The 27,858-nt window shown below is 48.6% G+C and overlaps 1 protein-coding gene across 1 annotated transcript in view; it reads right to left on the bottom strand.

Moving 5' to 3' along the window:
• Nucleotides 1–27,858, bottom strand: part of PSMA2 (proteasome 20S subunit alpha 2) — a 103,331-nt gene that overhangs the window by 16,149 nt on the left and 59,324 nt on the right. The window contains exon 5 of the mRNA XM_078688197.1: nucleotides 18,534–18,615. Coding sequence (XP_078544323.1) covers nucleotides 18,534–18,615 — 82 coding nt within the window. The remainder of the gene's footprint in view (nucleotides 1–18,533; nucleotides 18,616–27,858) is intronic.

A 27,858-nucleotide genomic window follows, 5' to 3' on the forward strand; every position in this document is an offset into this window, starting at 1 on the left:
CAGTTGCATCCATTATTTGTTAACCCTTTCGCTGCGGCGGCTATTCCGCCTCAGCGCTAAGGGGGTGGGGGGCGCGCGCGCGGCGCTCACACTCTGGTGACGGAACTTCTCCGTCACCAGCCTCGGGTGAGCTGTGCTGATGACGGAGCGGTTCCGTCATGGCCCCGTCCGCTCAATAGAACGCGCCGCACAGGCGTGAAATCTGTGCCGCGCAGGCACGTCGGGTGGGCCATGACGGAACCGCTCCGTCATCAGCACAGCGCCACCGCGGCTGATGACGGAGCGGTTCAGTCATCAGCGTCGATGCGGTTAACAGAGGCTTGGAAATGCCAACCTTCAAAGTTAAAACATGAGTTATAAGAACTAAAGAGACATGCATAGTAATGTCCATACATGGATATGTAAGCCTTATACACATATATATACGAAAGTACATATAAATATAAAGAACGTGTTATAATCGCATAACCTTATGTATATCATGAATAATGACAATCACAAATAATATTTAAAAAGCCAAAGGGTACATGAAACTGGTGTAAAAGAAAAAGATGGCGTAGGACAGCCTGTCCAACTGCCGAATCCTCTTGACATGTACACTGAAGGCAGTAATGTCTTGTGAAAGTGTGGACATTTTTCCATGTCGCAGCACAACATATTTTCCGGAGTTACTCCAGCAAACAAAGCGGTCGACGTTGATACTGTTCTTGTCGAGTGAGCTTTGACTTTCCTCTGCAAAGGTTTGTTAGCCTGGTCATGGCAGAAATGAATAGCAGATGCCAGCCATCTGGCTATTGTTGCCTTTGTTACAGCATTTCCAAGAGTTGCTTGAATCGTCTGAAATCCTTAGTTTTCTGTAGGTAGAATTTTAAACAGCGTTCAACATCCAGCAAGTGTATTGCTCTTTTAGCTGGAGTGGATGGATCCAGAAAGAATGTTTTTAATCTTACCGGTTCGTTCAAGTGAAATTGTGTTGGTACCCTAGGAATGAACCTGGGATTTGTTCGAAGGGTTACATAGACCCGAGCAAAATGTAAAAAGGGGTTCCTTTATAGTGAAAGCTTGGATTTCACTAACCCTTTTTTGCCGAGGTAAGAGCCAGTAAATGGGCAACCTTCCAAGTGAGGAATTTGAGATCAGCTTTATGGATCGGCTCAAATGGACGCTTCATTAACTGCGCTAGCAGTGTTGAGTTCCCACTCTGGAGGGGTGCTCGCACTGGAGGGAAGGCTCGGAAAAGTCCTTTCATAAATTGTTTGGCAAGTGAAGAAGAGCAGAGAAAAGGAAATTGAGCATTTCCTGGATCTGGAAAGAGCAGCAATATGTACTTTGACCGATGAAAAAGTAAGCCCAGACTTGGCTAGAAAAAGCAGATAATGAATACTTGTTCTGCAGGAGCTGTAATTAAGTGAATATTATTCGCCTCACACCAACAGCAAAATCGCTTCCATTTGAGGCGATAAGTCTGGACTGTGCTTTGGGCACGAGATTTGGCCAATATTTCACAACAGTCCTTTGAAATGTTGAGGTCCTTGAACTCTAAGAAATGAGAAGCTGTGCGTGCAAGTGCAGTGACTGTGGGTCCGGATGAACCACTTGGCCTCCGTCCCTGGACAACATCGTAGGCGTCGGCAGTAGGCGAATGGGCTTGACTGGAGACAATAGTAGAAGTTACTTGATCCAATATTGTCTTGGCCAACGGGGTGCAATCAGAATTAGATGGCAACCTTCCAGCTTCATCTTGCGGAGCACCTTCGGAACCAATGGTATTGGGGGAAAAGCGTACGCACAAATCCCTGACCATTGCATGGACAGGGCATTCCCTCTTGATCCCTGTTGAGGGGAAACCTGCTGGCATAATATCAGCATTCCTTGTTCTCTCTCATTGCAAATAGATCCAGTGCTGGTTTGACCAAAGCTTGGAACACTGGGTTCACCTGTTCCTTTTCCAGCTTCCACTAGTGACAGTCCGACTGAGACGTGCTCAGGGTATTGTGGAGAGCCCCAACGTGTTTGGCTCTCAGGGCATCTTGTGGAATGTGACGTCTTCTCACAATTCCTGAGCCTCTTGCGAGAGCGTAGCTGATTTAGTTTCTTCTTGTTAATACATGCTGATGGGATTGTCGGTCTGGACTAGCACAGAGGAACCCGCAATCCTCGGGAGGAATGCTTGGAGAGACAGAAAAACGTCGTGGAGCTCAAACCTGTTGATCTGCTGTTGTTTTTGTCTTTGAGACCATCTTCCTTGAATTCTGCAACTCCTGCAGATGACCTCCCCATCCTTCCATGGAGGCATCAGTCGTTAAAACTAAATCTGGAATGGTCTGTAGGAACGCGAGACCCTGGGTTAGATTCTCTGTCTACGACCACCAATGTAGAGAATTTATCATGCACGGCGTGACCTTGATGTGATCTTCGAACGAACCCATGGTTTGTTGCCACTGAAGTTGCAGTTCCTCCTGAAGAGATCTCAAGGGTATGAGATGTATTGCTGAAGAGGACATCCTCAGGAGCGAAGCAAACATTTGAACTGAAACTGACCTTTTTGAAATTAACCTTCCCAATTTTTGGAGACGCAGCTGGCGGACGTGTGACAAGAATGCATTGCTCTGGACCGTGTCTAACCTTGCTCCGAGAAAAGACATTACTTGGAGAGGACGTAACCGTGATTTGCTGTCGTTGAGAATCAGCCCCAGAGAAGAGAAGAGATGGGTACATTCTACTGTGGCAATCTTGGTTTCGTGTTCTGAAGGACCTTTGAGCAGCCAATCGTCTAGATAAGGAAATACTTTTATTCCTCAAGATCTCAATGCTGCTGCCACTGGTGCCAAATACTTCGTGAAGGTTCTTGGTGCCGATTTCCGCACAAACGGGAGCACTTTGAACTTATAATGGGCACCAGCCACTCGAAAGCGAAGATATTTGTGCCGTTTGGGGTGGATAGGTATGTGGAAATACGCATCTTCCCTATCCAGAGAAGCCCTAAAATATCCTTTGTTTAAACAACTCAAATCTTGTGAAGACGAGGGAGAGGGAGACCCCTGGGCGGAGTAGTAGATGGCTGTTTGATGAATTCCAGGGAGTGGCCATTGGTTACTAGGTCTACAACCAACTGATCCGACGTAATTTCCGGTCACTTGTGAACAAAAGCTGAAATCTTCTGGCCCACGGGTAAGGAGGGTAAAATGGTTGGCGCCCTGTGGAGATCACGGCTTCCTGTTAGTGTCTCGGCCTTGATACCGTGATCTCTTTCGACCACCCTGATGGGAGAAACTAGTAGTAGACTATCGACGGTATGATGTCTAGCTGTAAGGCTGTACTGGGATTGATACTGCTTATTCGGTTGGTTTTGGTATCCCCCTCTTGATGAAAAATTACATCCTCTCGCTCCTCTGAAAGATCCACGCCCCGTATTGAAGGGTGCTTAATGATCGTGCAGTATCCGTGTCCATTTTTATAGCTAAGAGGGCTTCATCAAAATGTTTACCAAAACAAAAACTCTCCATCATAGGCCATTCCTAGAATATTTGTTTGCCCCTCAGGTCTGAAAGTAGTGGTTTTAAGTCATCCCTGGCGTCTAAGCAATGCAGCCCCTGCTAGCTGACGGAGGTTGGTGTTCACGATATCCAAGGCGCAATCTATAGTTTGATGCGGCACGTTCTCCTTCCAACAGAATATTTCTTGCTTCCTGCCTTCGGTCCTCAGGAATGAGGTCAATGAGATTCGCCATGTCTGATAACATTTGACGGTCATAACTGCCGATTATGGCTGCTCTAATAAAGGCCACTGCCAAAGTAGCGAACTTTTTGCCTATAAGGTCCACAAGACGTCCTTCCTTGTTAGGCAGTGTGGTGATAGGCGTTGCGGGATTTTAGATTGTTGTTGGGTGGCCTGTGAAATTACTGAATCTGGCTGAACGGCGGCCTATCAGACAGGATGGGCTGTTAGCATGTGCACATTATTTATTTTCTATGCGCGGAAGCACTGCTGGAATAGACTTAGTCTATTATAGGTACCACTCTCGTGATCTTCCTGGATTCTTCCTTGAAATCATGAAGGAAATATTCTGTCTGTTCGACTGTAACTGGCAGTTGAAATCTAGCTGCTGCATTAAAAAATGTACAGGATGCAGTCATAGATGAGGCCATCGTAGACAATCTCATCATAGACTTTGCTGTCGTAGACATGGTTATGTAGGCAAGGTTATTGCAGACGAGAACGTCGTCATAGATAACCGTCATGACCAACCATCATAGATGAGGCTGTCATAGACGACAGTCATAGACTATGCCATCTTAGGTGAGGGCAATCCTAGATGGGGCCATTGGTAGATGGGGCCATTCATTGGGCCATTCATGGGGCCATTGGTAGATGAGGCCATTGGTAGATGAGGCCATTGGTAGATGAGGCCATTGGTAGATGATGAGGCTGTCATAGATTACAGTCATAGACAATACCATCATAGAGGAGGTTAAAATAGGTGATGTCATCCGTAGATGAGGCAATCGTATGATGGCCATCCGTGGATGTGGCCATTCATAGATGGAGCCATTTGTAGTTGAGGCCATTCATAGATGAGGCCATACGTAGATGAGGCTTCATTGATAAGGCTGTGATAGAAGACCGTCGTAGATGAGGTTGTCTTCGAGCAGAGGCTGTCCTAGGCAATGCCATTGTAGATGAGACCATCATAGACAAGGCTGCCATAGACTATTGTCGTAGATGAGACCGTCGTCGATGACCGTCATAGATGAGGCCGTCGTCGACAACCGTCATAGATGAGGCCGTCGTCGACAACCGTCATAGATGAGGCCGTCGTCGACAACCGTCATAGATGAGGCCGTCGTCGACAACCGTCATAGATGAGGCCGTCGTCGACAACCGTCATAGATGAGGCCGTCGTCGACAATCGTCATAGATGAGGCCGTCGTCGACAACCGTCATAGATGAGGCCGTCGTCGACAACCGTCATAGATGAGGCCGTCGTCGACAACCGTCATAGATGAGGCCGTCGTCGACAACCGTCATAGATGAGGCCGTCGTCGACAACCGTCGTAGATGAGGCCGTCGTCGACAACCGTCGTAGATGAGGCCGTCGTCGACAACCGTCGTAGATGAGGCCGTCGTCGACAACCGTCGTAGATGAGGCCGTCGTCGACAACCGTCGTAGATGAGGCCGTCGTCGACAACCGTCGTAGATGAGGCCGTCGTCGACAACCGTCGTAGATGAGGCCGTCGTCGACAACCGTCGTAGATGAGGCCGTCGTCGACAACCGTCGTAGATGAGGCCGTCGTCGACAACCGTCGTAGATGAGGCCGTCGTCGACAACCGTCGTAGATGAGGCCGTCGTCGACAACCGTCGTAGATGAGGCCGTCGTCGACAACCGTCGTAGATGAGGCCGTCGTCGACAACCGTCGTAGATGAGGCCGTCGTCGACAACCGTCGTAGATGAGGCCGTCGTCGACAACCGTCGTAGATGAGGCCGTCGTCGACGACCGTCGTAGATGAGGCAGTCGTCGACGACCGTCGTAGATGAGGCAGTCGTCGACGACCGTCGTAGATGAGGCAGTCGTCGACAACCGTCGTAGATGAGGCAGTCGTCGACAACCGTCGTAGATGAGGCAGTCGTCGACAACCGTCGTAGATGAGGCAGTCGTCGACGACCGTCGTAGATGAGGCAGTCGTCGACGACCGTCGTAGATGAGGCAGTCGTCGACGACCGTCGTAGATGAGGCAGTCGTCGACGACCGTCGTAGATGAGGCAGTCGTCGACGACCGTCGTAGATGAGGCAGTCGTCGACGACCGTCGTAGATGAGGCAGTCGTCGACGACCGTCGTAGATGAGGCAGTCGTCGACGACCGTCGTAGATGAGGCAGTCGTCGACGACCGTCGTAGATGAGGCAGTCGTCGACGACCGTCGTAGATGAGGCAGTCGTCGACGACCGTCGTAGATGAGGCAGTCGTCGACGACCGTCGTAGATGAGGCAGTCGTTGTCCTCATCAGAAGTGGCAGATTAAAGTCTCTGTGGTCCCAATAATAGCCTCATCTCTCAGAACGTGAGAGTTATTGAGTAAAAGGTTAGACATATTTCAATCAATCAATCAATCAAGGACATTTATAGAGCGCACTACTTACCCGGAGGGTCTCAAGGCGCTTGGGGGGTGGGGGGTGCTGCTACTGCTCGAACAGCCAGGTCTTGAGCTTCTTCCTGAAGGATAGGTGGTCTTGGGTCAGGCGCAGGTCGGTCGGGAGGGAATTCCAGGTCTTGGCGGCCAGGTGGGAGAAGGACCTTCCTCCTGTTGTCGTTCTTCGGATGCGGGGGACGGCGGCGAGGGCGTGACTGGCTGATCGGAGGTGGCGTTTGGGAGCGTAGAAGTTGATGCGGTTGTTGAGGTAGCTCGGGCCTTGATCGTGTAGGGCTTTGTGTGCGTGGGTGAGGAGACGGAAGGTGATTCTCTTGTTGACGGGGAGCCAGTGCAGGTCTCGCAGATGTCCGGAGATGTGGCTGTGTAGGAGAGTAGGGTCTGCAATCCTATGATCACCCAGATTTTTGCTTTTTGCTGCACTGGTTTACGACTTTCCCTGGCTGTGGGCCTGCTAATCAGACCCACCGCCTAGCTGTTCTCTCTATCCAAATTGTACTTAGGTACTGAATTGGCACTGGGCCCTCTCCAAGTCCCTGTACCCAGGGCTGAGGTGCACCCAGAAGTCTCCCAGGGGCTGAAGCATGTATTGTGCCACCCCTGGATTGACTAACTAAAACTGACACAACTGGCTGCACGACAGCTGGGGCAAGGTGGTGTACTCACCCTTTGCTTTAGATATAGTATACCTATATCTAACCCTAAAAATGGACACATAGATCTCCTATCAGTCACTCCTATGGCAGGCCTTAACAATCCTGAAGGCAGAGTGCTTGGAATCATGTGAGATGGTGCTCTGGCATGAGCTGAGCCTGTCTGCGGCTTTCGGGATCCATCCCTTAGCCGTTTCCATGATATCGCATACCATATACTCTTAAGTGCATTATAATCCTCGCGGTTATGTGCCAACTCTGGTATCGCTTTATCAAAACATGTCGAGTAAGGTGTCATACGAATTGGAATACTAACCCCTCGCCAATTCTGGCGACGGGGTTAGCATTCCACCCTTCTAGAGGGACACAACATGTATGTAACCCCTAACCCCGGTTAAAGTCAGACAGAGCCTTAGCATCCACAAAATGGATGCTGCCACCGAGACACAAGTCTGCCCTCCTGCTGCTGGGAGTCCTCCCAGAGCAGGAGGTAAGGACAAAGGGTTTCCTGCCAGGGGCGGTGCCAGCACCGTCCCAGACAGGGTTTTGTGTATTGTAGGTAGGCAGGGCTTTAGAGGAAGGTGACTGCACGTGGCACCCCGGTGCTCACTGTGCATAGGCTGGCTGGAACCAGTTCCAGGGTCACTCCAGACCCTGTGCTGGGGAAAAGCCCGCCAAGGAAGTGGGTGTAACCACCCCCCTCCTAGTCCCACCCATAGGGCAGGACTTAGTCGCGTGCCAGCCCCCTTTTACAGGATAAAGGTAGGAACTGGCCCCCTTCCAAATCAGATCATCTTTGAATCCTGAAACTACTTTCCACGAAAGGAACTCAAGACTTCTTCCTAAGATTTCTCCCTTGTGACTAAGGAGTAGTCACCCTGCATCCGCAGGCACCATCTACAGAACACTGCGGTCTGCTGCAAGTCCTTCCTCCGGAATCCGACTGTCCAGCTCGACGAGAACCGGCTTCCCTGGCACCTCTGACCTCTACCTGCATCATCAGTCACGCTGAGATTCGTGGGTGTGACGAGACCTCGAGGGACCGGCCATCTTCAAGACTGCACGACTTCTGAACAACAAGCCCGCCGAGTGAATTCCTGGTGAGTGCTTTGGGGTCCGAGAAGCCCCCACCCCCTGAGCAGCTCCAGCACCGAAGAGCAGCCCCCCAGCATCTCCACGATCTGCGTGGGGCCCTTCTGCTTTTTGCTGCTCACCGCGTTGTTTGGCTACTAGCCCGCTGGCTTGTGGCCTTCCTGACGACGCCCGACGACATTTCTGCTGCTGGTCTGGTTGCTCCAGACTGGCCCTTGCTTCCCTCCATCGGAGAAGTACCCTGGACCCTCCTGGTCCACTCAAGACGCCATTTTAGGTCCACCGCGTGGGCCTTGCATTTGCCAAGACTTGTTGCCCAATCCTGGGTCCAGCGACGTCGACAGCAAGAACCTTCGTGGGACAGCTCGCACCTCCATCCTGGTCGCCGACAACGCCTCCTGGTCCGAGAGACTGCAGAGCCCAGCAGCGCCCACTCACCTGACTGCGGTGACTTCGCCCGGTGCCATCCTGGTGCCCACTTAATCACTGGCTAGTGATTCAAGAACTTGGTCCCCTCTGCTTTCAGGTTTTCTTCTTCCTTGATCCAGGCTTGGATCCATCGAACTTTTCCTCACTGGTCGCCTGCCAGCAACTTCTTCCTTCCAGGCTCCTGGTCCGGCAACGAGATCCCCGACGTCTTTTCAGACCTATGCAGCTGCAGCCCCTGGGCTAGGTAACTTCGGCACTTCGGTGTCCCAGCATAGCCTCACTATCCTAGGGTCAGGATCCACTGTCGTTTTCTTCCTACCAGGTCGGGTTCGCCCGTGAACACTAACTTTGCCTTTACTAGCCTCCATAGACTTTGTCCCGCATCCCGCGTGAGAGTGCACACTCTGCACCCGAGTCCCCTGGGCCTCCTAGTAGTAATCTAACGATTCCCTAGTCAAGTCCTAGCGATTCCAAAGCCTATTAGAACTGTTACTTACCCGCTAGTAATTCGCATTCCACTTTTTAAGTATATGGTTTTTCGTGCCCCTCGGGCATTTGTGTATAACGTGCTAACTTAAGTATTTTCGTAAGAGTTTTGTTGTGTGCCTAGCACCCTGTCCTCATAAAGAGTACAGGGTTGTTGTGATTCTAATAAATACACTGTTTATTTTCATAACACTTGTGTGGTGTCCTTTCACTGGGTGTTCAAGGGGTAATGTGATGGTAAAACAGCTGGCTTAACACGCCCTCTAGAGTCTTAGCCTTAGACTGCTCGTATCCATGCTACTAGGATAGCTGGTCTATAAGGTTGACTTACAACCAATCATCAATAAGGGTTGTTTGGACTGATATATAGTGATCACTAGAATAGTGAGCACTGCACATCAGGCCAACTTCTCACAGGCTGCGTCGGGGGATGTCGAGGATGAGTCTGGCTGAGGCGTTCTGGATCCGCTGGAGTCTCTTCTGGAGCTTGGCGGTGGTTCCGGCGTAGAGGGCGTTGCCGTAGTCCAGTCGGCTGGTGACGAGGGCCTGGGTGACCGTCTTCCTGGTCTCGGTGGGGATCCACCGGAAGATCTTCCGTAGCATGCGCAGGATGTTGAAGCATGACGAGGAGACGGCGTTGACTTGTCTGGTCATGGAGAGGGAGGAGTCCAGGATGAAGCCCAGGTTGCGTGCGTGGTCTGTCGGTGTGGGTGCGGTGCCCAGGGCGGGGGGCCACCAGGAGTCGTCCCAGGCGGAGGGCGAGGAGCCCAGGATGAGGACTTCCGTCTTGTCTGAGTTCAGTTTCAGGCGGCTGGTCGTCATCCACTCGGCTACATCTTTCATCCCTTCGTGAAGGTTGGCTCTGGAAGCGGCGGGGTCGTTGGTCAGTGAGAGGATCAGCTGGGTGTCATCGGCGTAGGAGATGATGTTCAGGTTGTGTTGGCGTGCGATGGGCACGAGGGGGCTCATGTAGACGTTGAAGAGGGTGGGGCTCAGCGAGGATCCTTGAGGGACGCCGCAGATGACTTCGGTGGCCTCTGACTTATACGGTGGTAGACGGACTCTCTGTGTTCTTCCGTCGAGGAAGGAGACGATCCATTCCAGTGCCTTCTCCTGAATTCCGACGTTGCTGAGGCGCTGCACTAGGGTGCGGTGGCAGACAGTGTCGAATGCCGCGGAGAGGTCTAGGAGGATGAGGGCCGCTGTTTCTCCGTTGTCCATCAGGGCTCGGATGTCATCGGTGGCAGCGATGAGGGCGGTCTCGGTGCTGTGGTTGGCTCGGAAGCCAGACTGTGAGGGGTCGAGGGATCCATTCGTCTCGAGGAAGGCGGCCAGCTGTTTGTTGACGGTCTTCTCGATGACTTTGGCTGGAAACGGGAGGAGCGAGATGGGGCGGTAGTTCTTGAGTTCGGTGGGGTCCGCTGTTGGTTTCTTTAGTAGAGCGCTGAGTTCGGCGTGCTTCCAGCTCTCCGGGAAGGTGGCGGTGTCGAAGGAGGTGTTGACGATGTCCCGCAGGTGGGGTGCGATGACAGCGTCGGCCTTGTTGAAGACGTGGTGAGGGCAGGGGTCGGTCGGAGATCCGGAGTGGATGGAGTTCATCATGCGGACGGTGTCATCGGTGCTGATCGGAGTCCAGGCGCGGAGGGTGGTGGTGGGCGGCGTTGCTGCGGTCGTTGTGTGCGATGGTTGAATGCTGATGTGTATGTCCGCGATCTTGTTGTGGAAGTAGGAGGCGAGGGAGTTGCAGAGGTCTTGCGATGGGGTGATGTTGTTTCCGGCGTTGGGGTTGGAGAGCTCTTTCACGATGTTGAAGAGTTCCTTGCAGTTGTGTGCGTTGTTGTCCAGTCGGTCCTTGAATGCAGTTTTCTTGGTAGCGCGGATCAGTTGGTGGTGCTTCCGGGTGGCAAGCTTGAGGGTGGTCATGTTGTCCGGTGTTGGTTCCCTTCTCCAGACTCTCGAGGGCTCGGCAGTTCTTCTTGGAGCTCTTGAGTTCGTCGGTGAACCATGGGGCTTTCTTGCTGCCGGGTCTGCTGGGCGGGGTCCTCAGAGGGGCGAGTTCGTCCGCGCAGTTGCTGATCCACTTCGTGAGGTTGTCGGCGGCCTGGCTGGGGTTCGCTGAGCTGGCGGGAGGGTGCTGACTCAGGGAAGCGGCGAGCTGGTCGGCTGTGATCTTGTTCCAGCTTCTTCGGGCAACCTGTTGCTGGTGGTGGTGGGTCGTCGTTCTTCTGAAGGTGAAGTGGATGCAGCTGTGGTCCGTCCAGTGGAGTCCTGTGGCGTGGCTGAAGGCGATGTCTTTGCTGGATGAGAAGACGGCGTCGAGTGTGTGTCCGGCGAGGTGGGTGGGGGTGGTCACCAGCTGCTTGAGTCCCAGGTTTGCGAGGTTTTCCAGCAGGGTGGTGGTGTTGCGGTCGTCGTTGTTCTCCAGGTGGAAGTTGAGGTCCCCGAGGAGGATGTAGTCGGCTGAGGGGAGGGCGAGCGGGCTGATGAAGTCGGTGATGTCCTCGCTGAATTGTGTGCGTGGTCCCGGGGGTCTGTAGATGAGGGTGCCTCTGAGGGTGGTCTTGGGGTTGACGTGGATCTGGAAGTGCAGGTGTTCGGCGGGTGCGATGGTGTCGTCGGTGTTGGTCGTGATGCGGATGGTGTTCCTGTGAATGATGGCGATGCCTCCTCCTGTCTGGTTGACGCGGTCTCTCCAGATGATCTTGTAGCCGTCCGGGATGGCGATGTCGGGCGCTGAGGAGGCGTTCATCCAGGTTTCCGTGAGGAAGGCGACGTCTGGGGCTGTGGTGTCGAGCAGGTTCCAGAGCTCGACGGCGTGTCTGTGGACGGAGCGGGTGTTGAGCAGGATGCACTTCAGGTGGGTGCTGCTGGAGTTCGGCTTGGTGGGTGCTGGTGCAGTGCAGGTCCGGGTGCAGGAGAACTTGCAGGACTGGCAGATGAAGGGTCCGTGGGTGCGTCTCGGGGTGGCTCGGTAGCATCCAGGGGTTCGGCCGGCGTTGAGTGCGTTGAGGGTGGCGGCGGCGTACGTCCGGCGGGTGGGCTGGGGTCTGCGGGGGCCAGGGGTCCTGGCGCTGGGCGCGGGCCAGGCGCAGACGGGCTTACCTTTGGCGCACCTTCGGCGCTCAGTCGGTGCTCCCGCTGCGCGCGTCCGCTGCGCGGTCGCTGAGGGGGCGTCATAAGAGGGGAGCAGGGAGGGCGGGTCCGCTGGGAGGCGGGAAGGGGTTATCCAATCGTCAGGCGAGGGGGCGGGGCCGCAGGCAGGAGGCGCGGGAACGGGACCGGCAGAGCGGGCGGCCCAGCGGCGGCTGGGGTGCTGCTGGCGGCGTCGGCGAAGGAACTCTGTCAGCAGGTAAGCAGGGGCTTCTGTGGCAGGCGCGGAGAGGAGCAGGGGGGCGACCAGGCCAGAGGCCAGGGTCAGAGGTCATAGTCTATTACCTTGTTTTCTGCCAATCTGCCATATTACTGCCTTAATAGGGTCAGAGAAATGAAGTATCATCTTGGATGATCCAAAAAGAAGTAAAAGCTGAAGAAACTGAGCAGAGCTCAGGTAGACTCCCTTCACACACGACGTGCGGTGAAAATCTATGAGAATCCTCGTTGTCCTCATCAGAAGTGGCAGATTAAAGTCTCTGTGGTCCCAATAATAGCCTCATCTCTCAGAACGTGAGAGTTATTGAGTAAAAGGTTAGACATATTTCGTAGTCGATTACCTTGTTTTCTGCCAATCTGCCATATTACTGACTTAATAGGGTCAGAGAAATGAAGTATGATCTTGGATGAATCAAAAAGAAGTAAAAGCTGAAGAAACTGAGCAGAGCTCAGGGAGACTCCCTTCACACACGACATGTGGTGAAAATCTGAGGAGAACTGGGTCTGCAGAGAGGGTTCTAGAGGGTGCCGATAGCTGATTGGTTGTGACCACATTTTTGGTTCTTTTAGCATAATGATGTAGATAGGCTACTAAGATCTAGGCCTCAGGCCTTTTCTTTTGGGCCTACTACTAGGGTGACCAACCGTCCGTAAATTTCACGGACCGTCCGTCATTTCAGCATGATGTCTGTAAGGCGTCCGTAATTTGGGGATCTCAAATTACGGACGCATTACAGGCATCATACTAAAATCGAAATAGGATATTTCAGTAAGGAATGCTGTTTCCCGTGCGAGAGGCCCCGTGAGTTTAAAAGATTTCACTCGGGGCCTTTCGCTCTTAACTTTTAATCTGTAGAGGCTGCCTGCAGAGGCCCCTCCCGGACCTGGCGCAGACTGTGGACTGGCCCATTGTCATTCTGAGACTGCAGCTGATTAGCACTTTAGAATGACAATGGGCACAAATGTAGTGACAGCACATTCTCCTGTGCCTTCTCATGCATGGAACTAGGTCAAAGCATTCTGCTTTTGTCTTGGTGCCATGCTGGAGAATATAGAATAACTAACAGTGTTTTCACAGTACATTTAAAAGACAGTTTTCAACATACAAATAAAAAAATACAATTTATTAATGTTTATTGTTACTAGCACAAATCTTGATTGGCGAAAGGACCCAATGTCGCTTTGCAAAGCTGCACGCATACTGAAAAACTGTGAAGTGCACGATTGGCGCAACCGTATATAAACTTATTTTGACTTGTATTTATTTTGGTTGCCTATTTACTTATATATATGAATGTGCCACCTCCTCTGATAGGTCTGTAAAACTTATATTTTGTCCCAAATTTTTGTCCTGAATTTTGACATTCTGTCCTGAATTTTGACATTCTGTCCTGAATTTTTGTCCTGCATTTTGACCCTTTGTCCTGAATTTTTACGCTGACCGTCCTGAATTTGCACCCATGCCAGTTGGTTACCCTACCTACTACTGTTATTTACCTTTGGCACTGCTTTTTTATTTACTGTGGGACTCCCGCCTTGGCGACGGGGAATGATTCAGGCATGTGAATCTATGAAAGATACCCCAATACTGGATAATATCATTTACGGATAATGAAAATAGGGTGGGTGCCAGCACACATCCCTGCCTTACACCCCCTGTTTACCTGGATTGGTTCAGTAAGTTCGCCCCTTGGACCCCATCTAACCCTTGCAAAATAATCTTCATGCAGTCTTATTATTTGCAAGAGTATTTCTCCTGGTACCCCTTGATTTTTAGTGCTTTCCAAAGGAGATTTCTAGAGATGAGGTCAAAGGCAGCCTTCAACTCAACAAAGGCGATGTACAAATGGCCCTTCTTAAAAACTGTGCATTTCCAACTCATACAGAGGAATCTAAAGACCTAGTCAATTGTGCTGGTTTTGGCTCTAAAGCCCGCCTGATACTTTGATAAAATGTTATTCTCCTCAATCCAATCATTTAATCTTTTTTAAATTTGCCGAGCATATACTTTCTGTAAAACATTTATTAAACTAATCGGTTGATAATGCGAGGGGTCTTGGAGATAACCTTTTTTAAAGATAGCTGTAGCCCTTTTCCATTATTCTGGAACAGCTGCATCTGAGGCGACTGAATTACATAAAAGATTAATATAAGGGCCCCAGACTTCTTTCTCATGTTTCCAAAGGTCTCCTGTTATCTTATCTGGTCTTGGTGCATTCCCTGCTTTTACTGCAATGTTTCATTCAAACTTAAGTGCAGAGGTGCTATGATCGAGCCTGTTACATAATCTTGTTTGTTGAATTCTACTTCTACATCACCCATAGATGCTGCATATAGGCTAGAAAAATGGATTACCCATGTTTTAGCATCTAGAAAAATGTCCTTACTACAGCTTCCTGTTTTATAACCTTTAGATATCAGGCGCCAAAAGCCTGACTGATCTTTGGCTGCCCTAATTAGTTCATTCCAGATGTTATCATCCCAGTATTTTTTACTTTCAGCTAGTAGCCTCTTGTACTTGCTCCTTTTCTCACTTCGAAATATTGCATTTTTTGCTTTTGTAGACAGGATAAGTTCTTTTTTTGCCTCCCTGCACTCTTTATTATACCAGGGATTATCCAGATTAATCTCATCTGTTGTACCCATATTACGTTCTTTGGGAATCCTACTTAATGTAGGTATCAGAGCTTCTGCTAATTTAGAATCAAAATGATACAACTAAAGTGCAGAGATGCTATGATCAAGCCTGTTACATAATCTTGTTTGTTGAATTCTACATCACACATAGATGCTGCATATAGGCTAGAAAAATGGATTACTCATGTTTTAGCATCTAGAAAAATGTCCTTACTACATCTTCCTGTTTTATAACCTTTAGATATCAGACGCCAAAAGCCTGACTGATCTTTGGCTGCCCTAATTAGTGCAGTCCAGATGTTATCATCCCAGTATTTTTTAGTTTCAGCTAGTAGCCTCTTGTACTTGCTCCTTTTCTCCCTTAGAAACATTGCATTTTTAGATCTCGGCCTGCGAAAGACTGTGCACATGCGCAGTCGAGCTGGCGAGATTTAATGATATTCAGTATTTTCCACTAGCTAGGTTAAACCCCACCCCTCTTCTCCATTGGCTGGCGTCACCGTTCATGCTAAACGGTGGCCAGCCATTGGGGAAGAGATCTTCTTTCTCTCTAAGCCCCGTCCTTTTCAGCCTGGCTTACGGGACTTCCTTCTGTTGTAAAAGATTTGTTATCTTTATGGGGTCTGCCCCATAAAGATTAGAAACCTTTTACAGAAGGAAGTCGGGGGAAGAGAAAGGCTACGTCAGTGTGGATTTGCATCTGTGGCACTTTTAGCCTCGGCTGTCTAGTTTCTTTTCGTAGTTTTTCACGTGTGCTGCAGAGGGGAGGACGTGCAAGTACACTTTTTAATATCATAGAACGGACTTTTGCTCACATTGGGAACTAACATGCAATAATATAATACCCTGAAGTTGACTTTTGGTGGAAGTGCCTGTTTCACGTCACGTTCTTGCTTAGAATATCTGCACTGGGACACTGTTGGAGCACCAGGAAGAGAAGTGGAAGGGGCTGCACCTCCCCCACCCTGTGCCTGCAGAGAAGGCTTGCTCGCCGCTCCTGCTTCCTGGGGCAGCCAGGCCACCTGCTCGCCCTCTGCTCCTGCTCCGAGGCTGCCGCCAGGAGTGGGGCTCCCCGCCGCCTCGGGTAGCATGGCCGAGGGATCCCTCGCCTGCCTGTTGGTCTGCCTGCTGTGCGCTGCCGGCTCCCCCACGCCAGACCTTCAGAGCTTCCCCTCGCAGCAGGACACCTGCTCGACGTGAGGGTTCAGGCCCCCCAAGGCGGCGGGCCGGCTGGACCGGAACTTCCTGGAGGAGGTGAAGCGGGACATCCTGAGCCGGCTGCAGGTGCGCGAGCGGCCCAACATCTCGCACACCGTGCCCAAGGCGGCCATGGACACACGCCGCGCAAGCTGCACGCGGGCAAAGTGCGCAAGGACGGCCGGGTGGAGATCCCCAACCTGGATGGGCACGCCACGTCCATGCCGGACCAGCAGCAGCAGACCTCCGAGATCATCAGCTTCGCGGAGACAGGTAGGGGGCCTCAGGGCGCTGCGTTCAGCACTGTTCCTTCACCACTGCTCGCCGCCGGCTGCGCTGCTGTGCTGTATGATTCAGCACCCCCCCTCTCAAGGTGTCCCTCGCCACTGCCCTCCACCCCCCTGTATCTCAAGTTATTCCCTGTCCTACATCACCCACCATCTCCAAGTATCCACCGCTACACATTATCCACTATTTCAAGTATACCATATTTCTCTTACTTCGACAATCTAAAGACCCCTACACACCTCCAAAACCATTATTTATAACTATCCTCTGCATAACATCTTTTGTCTATTCTTTAGTGAGGACACTGAGTCTGTCATCATCCTGTGACCCCCACCTTGTCAGACGATAGAACATAGCCCACCCCATCGCGAGATACCACCTCAACTTTCCTTGAACCTCCACGTAAAGGATGGACCATGAAGTACATCATGTGAGGAGATGAACCCCACATTCATTTGAGCGCACACTACTTCAGAAAGACATTGCTAAAACTTCTGAGCATGGCATAGTTATACTGACACTCTGTAGGCGCCAATGGTCACCAGGACTGGAGCACATCAGTAGGTAGAGTCTGCTGATGAGTGGCATTAATTCACTGCCACTGTCCGGCACAGCTCCAGTAACTAACTCATTAGGCCAACATTAGCTCTTCTCAGCAGGGTTCCAATAAGCTACAAGCTAGAACTGCAACTTGCCATCAACGATCTAACAATTCAAAACACTAATAAAAACAAAGCTAAAAACAATCTAATTACAAACAGAATTGCTTAAGCTTAACTAAAGCCGAGACCGTTGCATTGCAAATGCTTGTTTGCTTTTGTAGCCAGGACAAGTTCTTTTTTGCCTCCCTGCACTCTTTATTATACCAGGGATTATCCAGATTAATCTCATCTGTTGTACCCTTATTACGTTCTTTGGGAATCCTACTTAATGTAGGTATCCAAGCTTCTGCTAATTTAAAATCAAAATGATAAAGCTCAAGCATGCACGACCATCTTATTGACAAATAGCAGAAAGACTGGACTGACTTTTAATGTCACTGAGGCATGGGTATTTACCGAGTCTTTCAGGGCTAAATCCAACCAGGCTATCAGCATTGCTGCTATGTTAATAAAATACGATTTAAAGCAATGCATATGAATTGGGTTAATCTACAAAGTCATTGGTTATTGGATAACTGACTTGTTGCACCCCATTTATAGCACACTTAACTGTTCTTTCTACTAAAATGTAAATAACAGCCTGACTCTTTGTAGCCATTGAACTTTTTGAGAGCCAATTACGGTGTAATCTTATATTTGTGGTTCTAAACACCATCTCCTAATGTAAGCCAAAACTCTCAACTCTGCTGTCTCTCAATCAACTGCCTAAAGGTTTGGTTATCCACTTAAGAGTAAAACGTTATTGGTGACTATGGGTCACTACTGGTAAATAAAATCCACACAAGATATAGCTCAGGACACCCACTACTAGAGGACCCCAAGAAAAGGCTTCACACAATATTTGTTCAACTCAGGAAGGAACAGGGACAAGTGTATTAGAGATAGCACGATTTTGTATCATTTCATTCAAATGCAGACTGGTTCATTAGACTAGCAGTTCAGCTTCGTTTACGACAACATGGACCCCATCCTGTAGGAAGGTGCTACTCTGAGTCAGCACATTTGGAGAAGGACAAAGATTTCGATCTGGACCTTTAGTTCCCTTTGTTTTTTTCCCTACTGTTTGTGAGAAGGACGTGGTGATGTGCATTATCCAAAAAAGGGGTAAAGTGAGTCTCTTTGCCAGGTGGTGAATAGCTATATACACTTTAACCAAAAGATCCCGGATGACAGTTGTGAGCAGAGTCACACATGGCCAAACATTATGGGACCATACACCATATATGAAGGTTTGAAAGGGATCTGAAAGTGCATCTTGCCTCCGGGCTTTAAATTCCAGGATCCTTGGAGGTAGCACAGACATGGCCAAAGCCTGAGAAAGAATGAAAGGTTGCAACAAAAAAGAAAGTGGTAAATAAAATGTTTGTTAAACTCTGGATCCTGGGTTATCGACCGCATGAAAAAAGGAACCGTTTTCAACGCAAAGCTTATATGGGCTGTGCACATCATCAACATTAATCCCTAACATGTTACCCAAATATTGTCTTTTAAAAGATGTGGATATTTTTTAAATGAGGAAACCTTTATTTCATTAAATAACAGTCATGTTTGAGGCACTGTGTTTGATACTTACAGAAGGATCAGACTGGAATAAATATGGCCTTTCCTCATCCCAACCAGCAATTAACAATGATACACCAAATGGTCGAACACCACTGTGGAAAGAAAATAGATCATAAATGCACTGAACTAAACTAACCCATACATATCTACTGTGCAGCAGAGATCACATGTCCTGGAATAGAGTCCAACTACCCCTAACAAATGAGTGGTCTTAGCACCTGAGAGGATTAGCCTCCATGTAAAATATGAGGGCAATTAAAGAACCTTGCATTTTTTCAAACCACTACTCGGAGGACAAGTATACATTCATTTATTACTAGTGTTAGCGGAAATGAAACATGAAGGAATTACGCCACAGCAGACACCAGTAGAAAATGATATACAAGTATACGCGGTGAAAGAGCAGTGGAGGCCTAAAATTAATTTCGATGCAAGAGAGGTGAAGAGTTCACTTGAAAATAGAGTGAATGACCTTCAAGGTCTTAGTTAAAGGAAAACCAGTGTTTGTAAACTTGAAGGAATTTATGGTCATAGCACACAGGTAAGTATTCTGTGTTCTCTGCAAATTGAAAACCTGATTGAATTAGCATACAGAATCTGATAAGAGGTCTCGGTGCAGAATGATAATGCGCACATGCACAAATACACATGCATTCAAGAGTAGAGAATAGTTTGTTTACTAAGCATTGTTAGGCATTACAATGAAGAATGTGCAGAGAAGTCATAAGGATAGGGACACATTGGGATTAAACGTTTTTCTACCCAATGTGTAACTTCTAAGTAATTAATTATTTGACCTTTTGTAACAAGCATTGTCGGAGTATAAAAGTGGCTGCCTGTGAAGCAGCTGATTGAGACCATCTGTTTGCCTGTGTGAAGGTAGCTACTCTCCCTGTCGTGACAGTATAAAGCTGCGTTTGCCTCGCCAAAGAGGAGTCTTGTCTTGTTTTCCCACAATATTTTGCGAGCCAGAACAGGCGTCCCTTTAGCCCTTAACCGACTGCTGCCACCGGAGTATCGCTTTCCCTGCTGCATAGATCATTGTATATCATTGATGAGGTAAGCAGACCCCGTGTTCTCTAAAGCTCTGGGGGTAAGGCCCTGCCGATTGCTATCTTTAAGGTGAGGACATTGCGGACTTTGTTCCGCGTTTTGTATATATTATGCGACTTGTCTCTCTGGCAGTGGTAAAAGCAGATAACATGAAAATATAAGGTTACTCCAGTTTAGAAACTTTCATAGATTCACATGCTTGAATCAGTACCAGTCACCTTACAAAAGTAATGTCACAATAGACACAGAAATAGAGGCCTTTTGATTTAGTAACATATCCTAGTCATTATTTGAAAAAAGGAGCAAACTTAAGAGTCAACCAATTAGATCACACCACCCCGTAGAACCTTCCTGAGAAGATCCAGTCTTGCAGATTTTCTACCGCACGTCAAGATAGGGAGTTTCCAATGAGCTCTGCTCAGTTGTTTTTGTCAGAAATATTTTGAAGACTTTTTCTACAGTTTTCTCTTCAAAATTTACAGATATACTTTTAAGACTGTATCCGTTGGTTGGGTCTCTCAAAATGACTTTCAATATGTCAGGCACACAAAAAAAGGCTCTTCAGGCTGTGTGGCACTTGCAGGAAGAAGTGGCCACACCTTGATGACCATCATCAGGACTGCATATATTGTCTTTATCCTGCGCATAATATGATAGACTGCAAGGTAAGTTGCACATTTTCCTCTAAAACTGAAGAACTTTGAGGGGAGACGCCTTCTAGGGCTGCAACAGCTTAAGAACAGAGAAAATCTGGTCTCACGAGGAGAGTGACACTATGGGGTCCATTACCATGTCGGGCGGATCGCCACCGCCATGGTGGCGGTGGCGATCCGCCCGACAGAAATGCCCGTCCGCCACCCTTTCCCCCCCGCCACATTACAATGGCAGGGGGGGGTCCACAGCAGAGGCAAACACCGCCCGCCACTTTTCCGCCCCGGTCGCCTTGCGGCCGGGCGGGAAAAAGGTTCATATGGTGGCGGTGTCTATGAGACACCGCCAGCCATATTTGGATGCTTGCACATAGGTGCAGGTGGTCTTTGCTTTGGGGGGCCCTTGCAGGCCCCCCTGGTGAAGGCCGAGGTGGGGGTGCACAGGGGGGGGTACCTATGGTACCCCCCTTCATTTGCATGTACAAAGCGTCAGGCACCGCGCGGTGCCTACCGCGTAAATGCATTTTTAGCATTGTGGCGGGCAGTGCAGAGTGCACCGGCCGCCACAATGCTAAAAATGAAGGATGTGCCCGCCCCCAACGTGACCCCCGCCCTTATGGCGGGCGCTCAGAATACCGATAGGGTGGCGGGCGGACAAAGTCCGCCCGTCATCCTAATGAGGCCCTATGTCTTCCTCCAAAACGCCTCTAAAGAAAGTTAGGGGTGATTCTGCTGCCCATTCCTCTCATGCATAAACCACCAAAAAGGGAATCTTAAAACACCTCTCAGGTCACTCATATACATTGCAGGTCTTCCAAATCACCTCATAAAAGTGCCTTTTCTACAGCACGAAAGAGTAAAAAGAGCCAATGTCCTCCTCCTAAGGGCCTCAAAATTCAGCTTCAGAGTCTCCAACACCACCACCGCAGGTGAAATACGCATTCAAAAAGCCTGCTTTTGCTCCACTGACGGATGGCTCGTCAACAGCATCTACGCCGATGAGAAAACCTTCTTCAACTCCTCCCTTGATCATAACCGTCACAGCAGCATCAACGGCATCCACCACCGACACTATCACAGCATCCACTGCAGCGTTTTCATAATCGACCAGCCAGACGTTCGAGATCGTCTGCCGTTGACATCGTCGATGACCACAACCCTACTGTCAATGGTGTCTACATTGTCAACAGCAATTCCCTCGTCCACTAGGAGACAGACATCACTCATGTAGACACTAACATCCTCGATGACTACAGTATATATGCTCCCCTGAAGAAATTCAAAATGGGCCGTCGCCCGGACTCTCAGAAGTGGTTTTACGAGGACTTGAAAGCAAAAAAATTAGATATCCGCCATAAGGAACGCAAGTGGAGGAAAAACTACGACCCTCAGGCCAAATCCACTTAGACAGCTGCTTGCTCTGCTTATAAACAAGCTATTATCCAGGCCAAGGCACTTTACTTCTCAAATCTAGTCACCCACTCTCAAAATAAGTCTAAGGACATTTTCGCCATCGTCAATAAGCTTTCAAACTTTGAGAGAGTCCTACCCAATACAACGGTGATCCAGGATCTGTGTAACTCACTCAACCTATACTTCCAGGACAAAATTTCCACAATTAAAGCCAGTATTCCAGTTGCTGCCACCATATCGAACACCATCCCCCTGATCTCTAGTGATCACGTCTTCGATCACTTTCCACCTATCAATGCAGACTCCTTACAAACACTCATCACTAGAGTGAAATCTGGCTCTCCTAGGGACTGTTGTCCCCCATATATCTTAAAGGAAATTTTCTCGGCTCATCCTGTCCCTATTTTGACGTTTCTCAATGACTCCCTCTCACAGGGGGTGGTCCCTAAAGCCTTCAAAGAGTCAGTAATTATCCTCTTGTTAAAAAAACCAGGGGCGGACTCCTCAGCCCTGTCCAATTACAGGCCAATCTCTCTCCTTCCCTACTTGGCTAAACTCCTTGAAGCCTATGTCACTACTCATCTCTCCAATTTCATTGAGGACTCCAATTACCTGGACCCCCACCAGGCCAGGTTTCGGCCAGTCCACTCCACCGAGACGGTCATCACCGCTGTCATGGATTCTCTCCGTGTCAATGCGGACAAGGGAATACCCCAAGCGCTGGTCCTTTTAGATCTGTCTGCCGCGTTCGACACGGTCGACCATGCCATCTTATTGGACCGTGTCGAACAGGCAGGCATCCGGGGCTCGGCCTATAATTGGATTAGGTCTTTCCTTAGTGACCGCACTCAGGCGGTCCGCCTGGCTCCCTTTACTGCTCCGGCAGATGACCTGTGGGGTTCCTCAGGGTTCTTCTCTGTCCCCTCTTTTGTTTAACTTGACAAAAAAACACACCGGTTCATACAGCTCCAAGTAAGGTGCCTTCACTGCTTCCTTCGCATCTACTGGATGAAGTCTCTTAAGATGATAGCCCCTTTGATGCAGCACGTAGCCTTTCCCAGCTTAATGTGAAATGCCAGGACATTTCTGATGAAGGAGATAATTGTCAACAGGATTATTGTGTCCCACAGGAGCACTACCAACACCCTTAACAATACCAAGAAGACAGGTTATGTCTTCCATCAGTGCATGTATCAGTCTTACAATGTATGCTGTCAGATTACAGGAAAAGGTCTCCTCCAACAACTACTCCTGTTCAACAGATTCCAGCTTCCACAGCTTCAGCGCCTCTTCAGGCGCCAACTGCTCCGCCTGCGCAACAGTTGCCTACGCCTCCACCAGTAGTCTGTTCTCCGCAAGTATCGCAACAGGATCCCACCTCATCTGAGGAGGAAAGAGAAGGTGGTGAATTCTCAGATTGTCATCCAGTGACTGCGTGCTGCCAACACTATCTCCATCACTACCTGGGCGAATTCCCCTCCTGAGGACATGAGGGGTTTTTCACCTCTTCGAAAGAGCAGCAAAACGTTTCGAATTGTCTATGCCCGGAAAACAAAATAACTGTTTCCCTTAAGGTTTTAAAGAACCTTTTCGAAAAACGGTTTGGGCCATGCTCATTATTGATTACATTTAGATGAGGGCTTGAAGGTTATGTGCATCCCAGCCTCAGTACAAGCAGTATTGCCTTAACTTGATAAAAAACGTACAAGGCCCCCGGAGGGCGCACCAGCCTGCCTAATAGTCACCTCAAACCAGACTCTTATTTCCCAGGTAGCACAGCAAATATCCAGCAATCTCTCCTCATCCCTGTCCGCACCTCCAGACAAAGAGGGTAGATGCCTCGATAACATCAGGAAGCACCTTTCAGCCAGGTCAGGGCTCACAGTAAGAGCGACACATTTACTGGTTCTATTTGGACGATATGATCGGCAAATGTGATCCGAAACTTCATAATATCAGGACAAGCTTCTAGAGGACTTAATTTTTTTTTTTTTTTTTAAAAGATTGCTAGAGGGTGAGCGCACAGTCAGATAATCAATTGTGCCATGTACATTGCTACCACTAGATTCGGGCAGCTGACGGGGGCAGCGGTATTACATCTTCAAGGCTGACTTAAGACTATTACTTTCAGGCCGGAGGTCCAGACCAAAATATTAGATTTACCTTATGATGCAGAGGCTTTGTTTGGATAACATATTGACGATGATCTTAAAGCCAGAAAAATGGACACATACATAGCCAAGTCGTTGGGGACTTTACAGTACAAAAAGCTGCACTTTTGAGGGCACCTGTGGAAGAGGGCAACCATCTTATAGAGGGCGATATCAACAATACTGATATCCCACATATTCATCCACAAAGTACCCATTTTGGCCCCAGTACCATTAATGACAACCAACATCGACCGCCTACAACAAATCTCTTCCCAGAGGAGAATCTGGACAAGGCAAGGATAGACACCGACTTCATTCACGTGCTGGCTACTTCCCTCCCTTTTCCAACCAAGGTGGTAGGGAGAATAACCAACCGTCTGCACCGTTGGAAAAATAACCACCAACCAATGGGTTCTAGATCCAATTCAATTTGGACACACTTTGGAATTCATCCAAACACCTCCCCCAAACACACCTCAACTGTCCATCCAAAAATATCTATGCCTTCTCATGTGGGAGATCGAACCATGCTCAAGAGGGGCGCTATAGAGAGAGTTCCCTTTTCTCAGAGAGGTGAAGGTTTCTACTCCAGTTTCTTCTCAATCTGCAAGAAGTCAAAGCAGTGAAGACCAATTCTAGATTTAGGAAACCTCAACAAATACCTCAAAAGACAGTTATTCCGCAAGGGTACATTGCAAGATATATTGCAACTCATCAACAGAGGGGATCACATTTTGTCCCAAGACCTGTAAGACACATATTTCCATGTCCCCATCCATTTAAAACACAGGAAATTTCAGGTTCATGGTAGCCGGCAGCCACTATGAGCTCCGAGTGTTACCCTCCGGTTTCAAGTCTGCCGCCCGCATTTTTCCGACTTATCGCGCACCTGTAGAGGCCTTCCTCTGGAAACAATGACATCAAGTCTTCCCCTATGTCAACGACTGGTTGGTCAAGGCTCCTTACAACAAGTCCGCAAAGGCGTCCACCATGGCCTGCATACACCTATTTAACGAGCTGTGCCTCACTATCAATACAGACAAATCATTCCTTTAACCGTCACAGTGCATAACGTTCCTAGGAGCCATGCTGGACACAACACTAAACCGAGCATACACCACAACAGAGAGGCAGAGGCCTTTGGCAAGACTAGTACAAAACGAAAGTCCCTTTTCCTTTACAAATTACCATTGGGTATGAAGTATTCCTGCATTCATCTAATCCTATAATGTTGTTTACACATGCGACGGCTTCAAGAAGCACTGGACATCCATCACGCACAGACCTAAACAACTTTCAACATCATACAGGTTACTCCACCTATGGTCAAATCGCTAACCTGGTGGCACAATCTGTAAACCTTTCAATTGATCTACCATTCTTGACTCAAGCCTCACCTTTAGTGATAAAACAGGCTCTTCTCTGGAAGGGTGGGGTGCTTATCTTCAGGATCTCAAGGTCAGCAGCAAAAGGCCACCTTCCCATTGGGAACTTCACATCAATCTACTCGAGTTGAGGGCGGTACATCTTGCTCTATAAGCCTTCGTGCCCGTGATTCTAAAGTCCTCAGACAATACGACGATGCACTATATAAACAGGGTGGCACCAGATTTCACCTGCTGTACCAGGAAAATCAGCTAATCTGTAAATATTCCATCCACCGCAAAATAGATCTGTCTGCAGAGCATGTACCAGGAAACCAAAATGCCATAGCGGACACCTAGAGCAGACTGAAAACATCTTACCACGAACGGAAACTGGACCAAATCTTCCTCCACAACACAAAATACCAGTTCTTGATAAGTTGGCATCCTCATGGGGAAATGCACTTTCGATTTTATGGTCCAGCATATTTGACTACATCTTTCCTCCAATTCCTCTCCTTCCAAAACTCCTCAGGAAGATTAAGGCAGAGCCCTGCAAGATGATACTCATAGCCTCAGCCCGGCCCAGTCAGCACTCGTTCGAGGAGCTTCTCATCCTTTCACCTCAGCATCACATTCAATTCAAACCAATCCCATTGCTTTTGATGATGAACCAGGGACAAGTTCTACATCCAGACGTCAAATCTCTTCAGTTATCAGCCCCCCCCCCCCCCGAGTTCCACGAATTTGGACATCTGAAAATTCCTTTGGATTGCAGTGACTTTCAAGCCAGGGTGAAGGCATACAGTACTAACAAAACATACCGCTTTAAGTGGAAGAGGTTTTGCACATGGTGTCAGAGAGCTAAAGTACACTCATGCACTCTTCACCTAAAGATATTTTACCTTACCTTTTACACCTTGCTCAATCAAGCTTAGCTCATGCCTCCATTAAGGTACATCTTACAGCCGTTTTTCGCTTGAGGGGGATCACCCAAAGAGCCATCCCTATGGTCCGTCAGGCTCATTAAGCATTTTCTCATAGAATTATTCGGGACATTTCCACCCGTGAAGGCCCCTCCTCCGCTGTGGCAGCTAAAAACAGTACTTTCACAGTCAATGAAAACATCCTTTCGAGCCTATCCTCAAAGCAGATCTAACATTTTCCCAGGAAGGTAGCTCTCCTTCTCGCCCTCACATCGGCAAGAAGGGTTCAGGCTTTCACCATCCAGGATAAATTCTTCCAGTTCAGAGGCAATAGGGTTATTCTTCACACAAACCCTCGGGTCTAGTTCGCACTATATAACCCCCCCTCTCCCCCCCCAAAAAAACCCTAAGTTAATTCCCACAGCTCCAACAGACTTCGATCTTAATGAGCCTGTGATTCTTAAGTCAGTTTTCCAGATCTTCAGATGTCAGCTTAACGAACACTATACTCTCTGGATATCAAAATGTGCTTAAAGTTTTATTTTGACAGAACTACGAGTATTTGCAAATCCAACCAACTCTTCGTAGCTTTCAGCGCACCAAGTAAAGGCTTACCTTTAACTCTAGATGGATATCTAGCACCATTCTATCCTGTTATCAGAAGGCAGGTTGGCCTTTTAACTCAAAGGTACGTGCTCATTCCACAAGAGCCATGCCCACTTCATTGGCACTGTTTGCTGATGTGTCGTTGCCAGATATCTGCAGAGCAGCAACCTGGAATAGTGCACACACCTCCTCGCAACACTACTGCTTAGAAAAGAAACCCAGAGATGCTGCAGTGGGACAAGCGCTTTTAAGGCATCTATTTCCAATAAATGTGAGGCATTTCTTCTCCCCACCATTGGCTCAGTTCTTACGCACATTTGCTTACAGCTTATATGTGTACATGAATTAGATTATGAACTAGATTATGCGTTGCATTTATAAAAAATGTGTTTATTACTGTTCTCTACTCTGATTCAAGCATGTGAATCTATGACAGTTCCAATACTGGATTAAGAAAATAAATTAGTTACCTGTAACTGTAGTTCTCCAGTATTGGAATTCTTCATGTATTCACATGCGACTTACTCGCATCCCCAGAGAAGCGAATTTTTATTTCTCGGAGTACAGTACTACATATATGCACTAGTGCTCAGAAAATCTGAGGGACTTGAGCTTCTCTCAGGAGGGTTCTACCAGGTAGTGTCAACTGATTGGTTGACTCTTAAGTTTAGTCCCTTTTCAAATAATACGGGTATGTTACTAAATCAAAAGGCCTACGGTCTCTATTTCTATGTCTATTGTGACGTTACTTTTCTAAAGTACCGGGGACTCCCATCTCGATGCTGGAGAAGGATTCTAGCATATGAAGGATTCAAGCATATGAAGTATTGGTATCTTTCATAGATTCACATGCTTAAATCATTCCCTGCCATCGAGATTAGAGTCCCCGGTAGATTAGAAAAGCAATGTCATAATAGACATAGAACATAAGAGGCCTTAGGCCTTTTTGTTTAGTAACATATCCCAGTCATTAAAACAAGCATTGGCATAGCCAATAGGTCTCGCTTTTGGGACCTTATAAGTATTTAGTTATGCAGCACAATATCCTTGGTGCAATAACATCAACTGTTTGAGGTCCCAAAGGCGAGACCTATTGGCTATGCCACTGCTGGTTTACCTTGGCTGCAAAACTGTGCTAATAACTTGATGAACCAGAGTAGGCACTAGTCT

This window comes from Lissotriton helveticus, chromosome 4_1, assembly GCF_964261635.1.
Source record: "Lissotriton helveticus chromosome 4_1, aLisHel1.1, whole genome shotgun sequence".
NCBI lineage: Eukaryota > Metazoa > Chordata > Amphibia > Caudata > Salamandridae > Lissotriton > Lissotriton helveticus.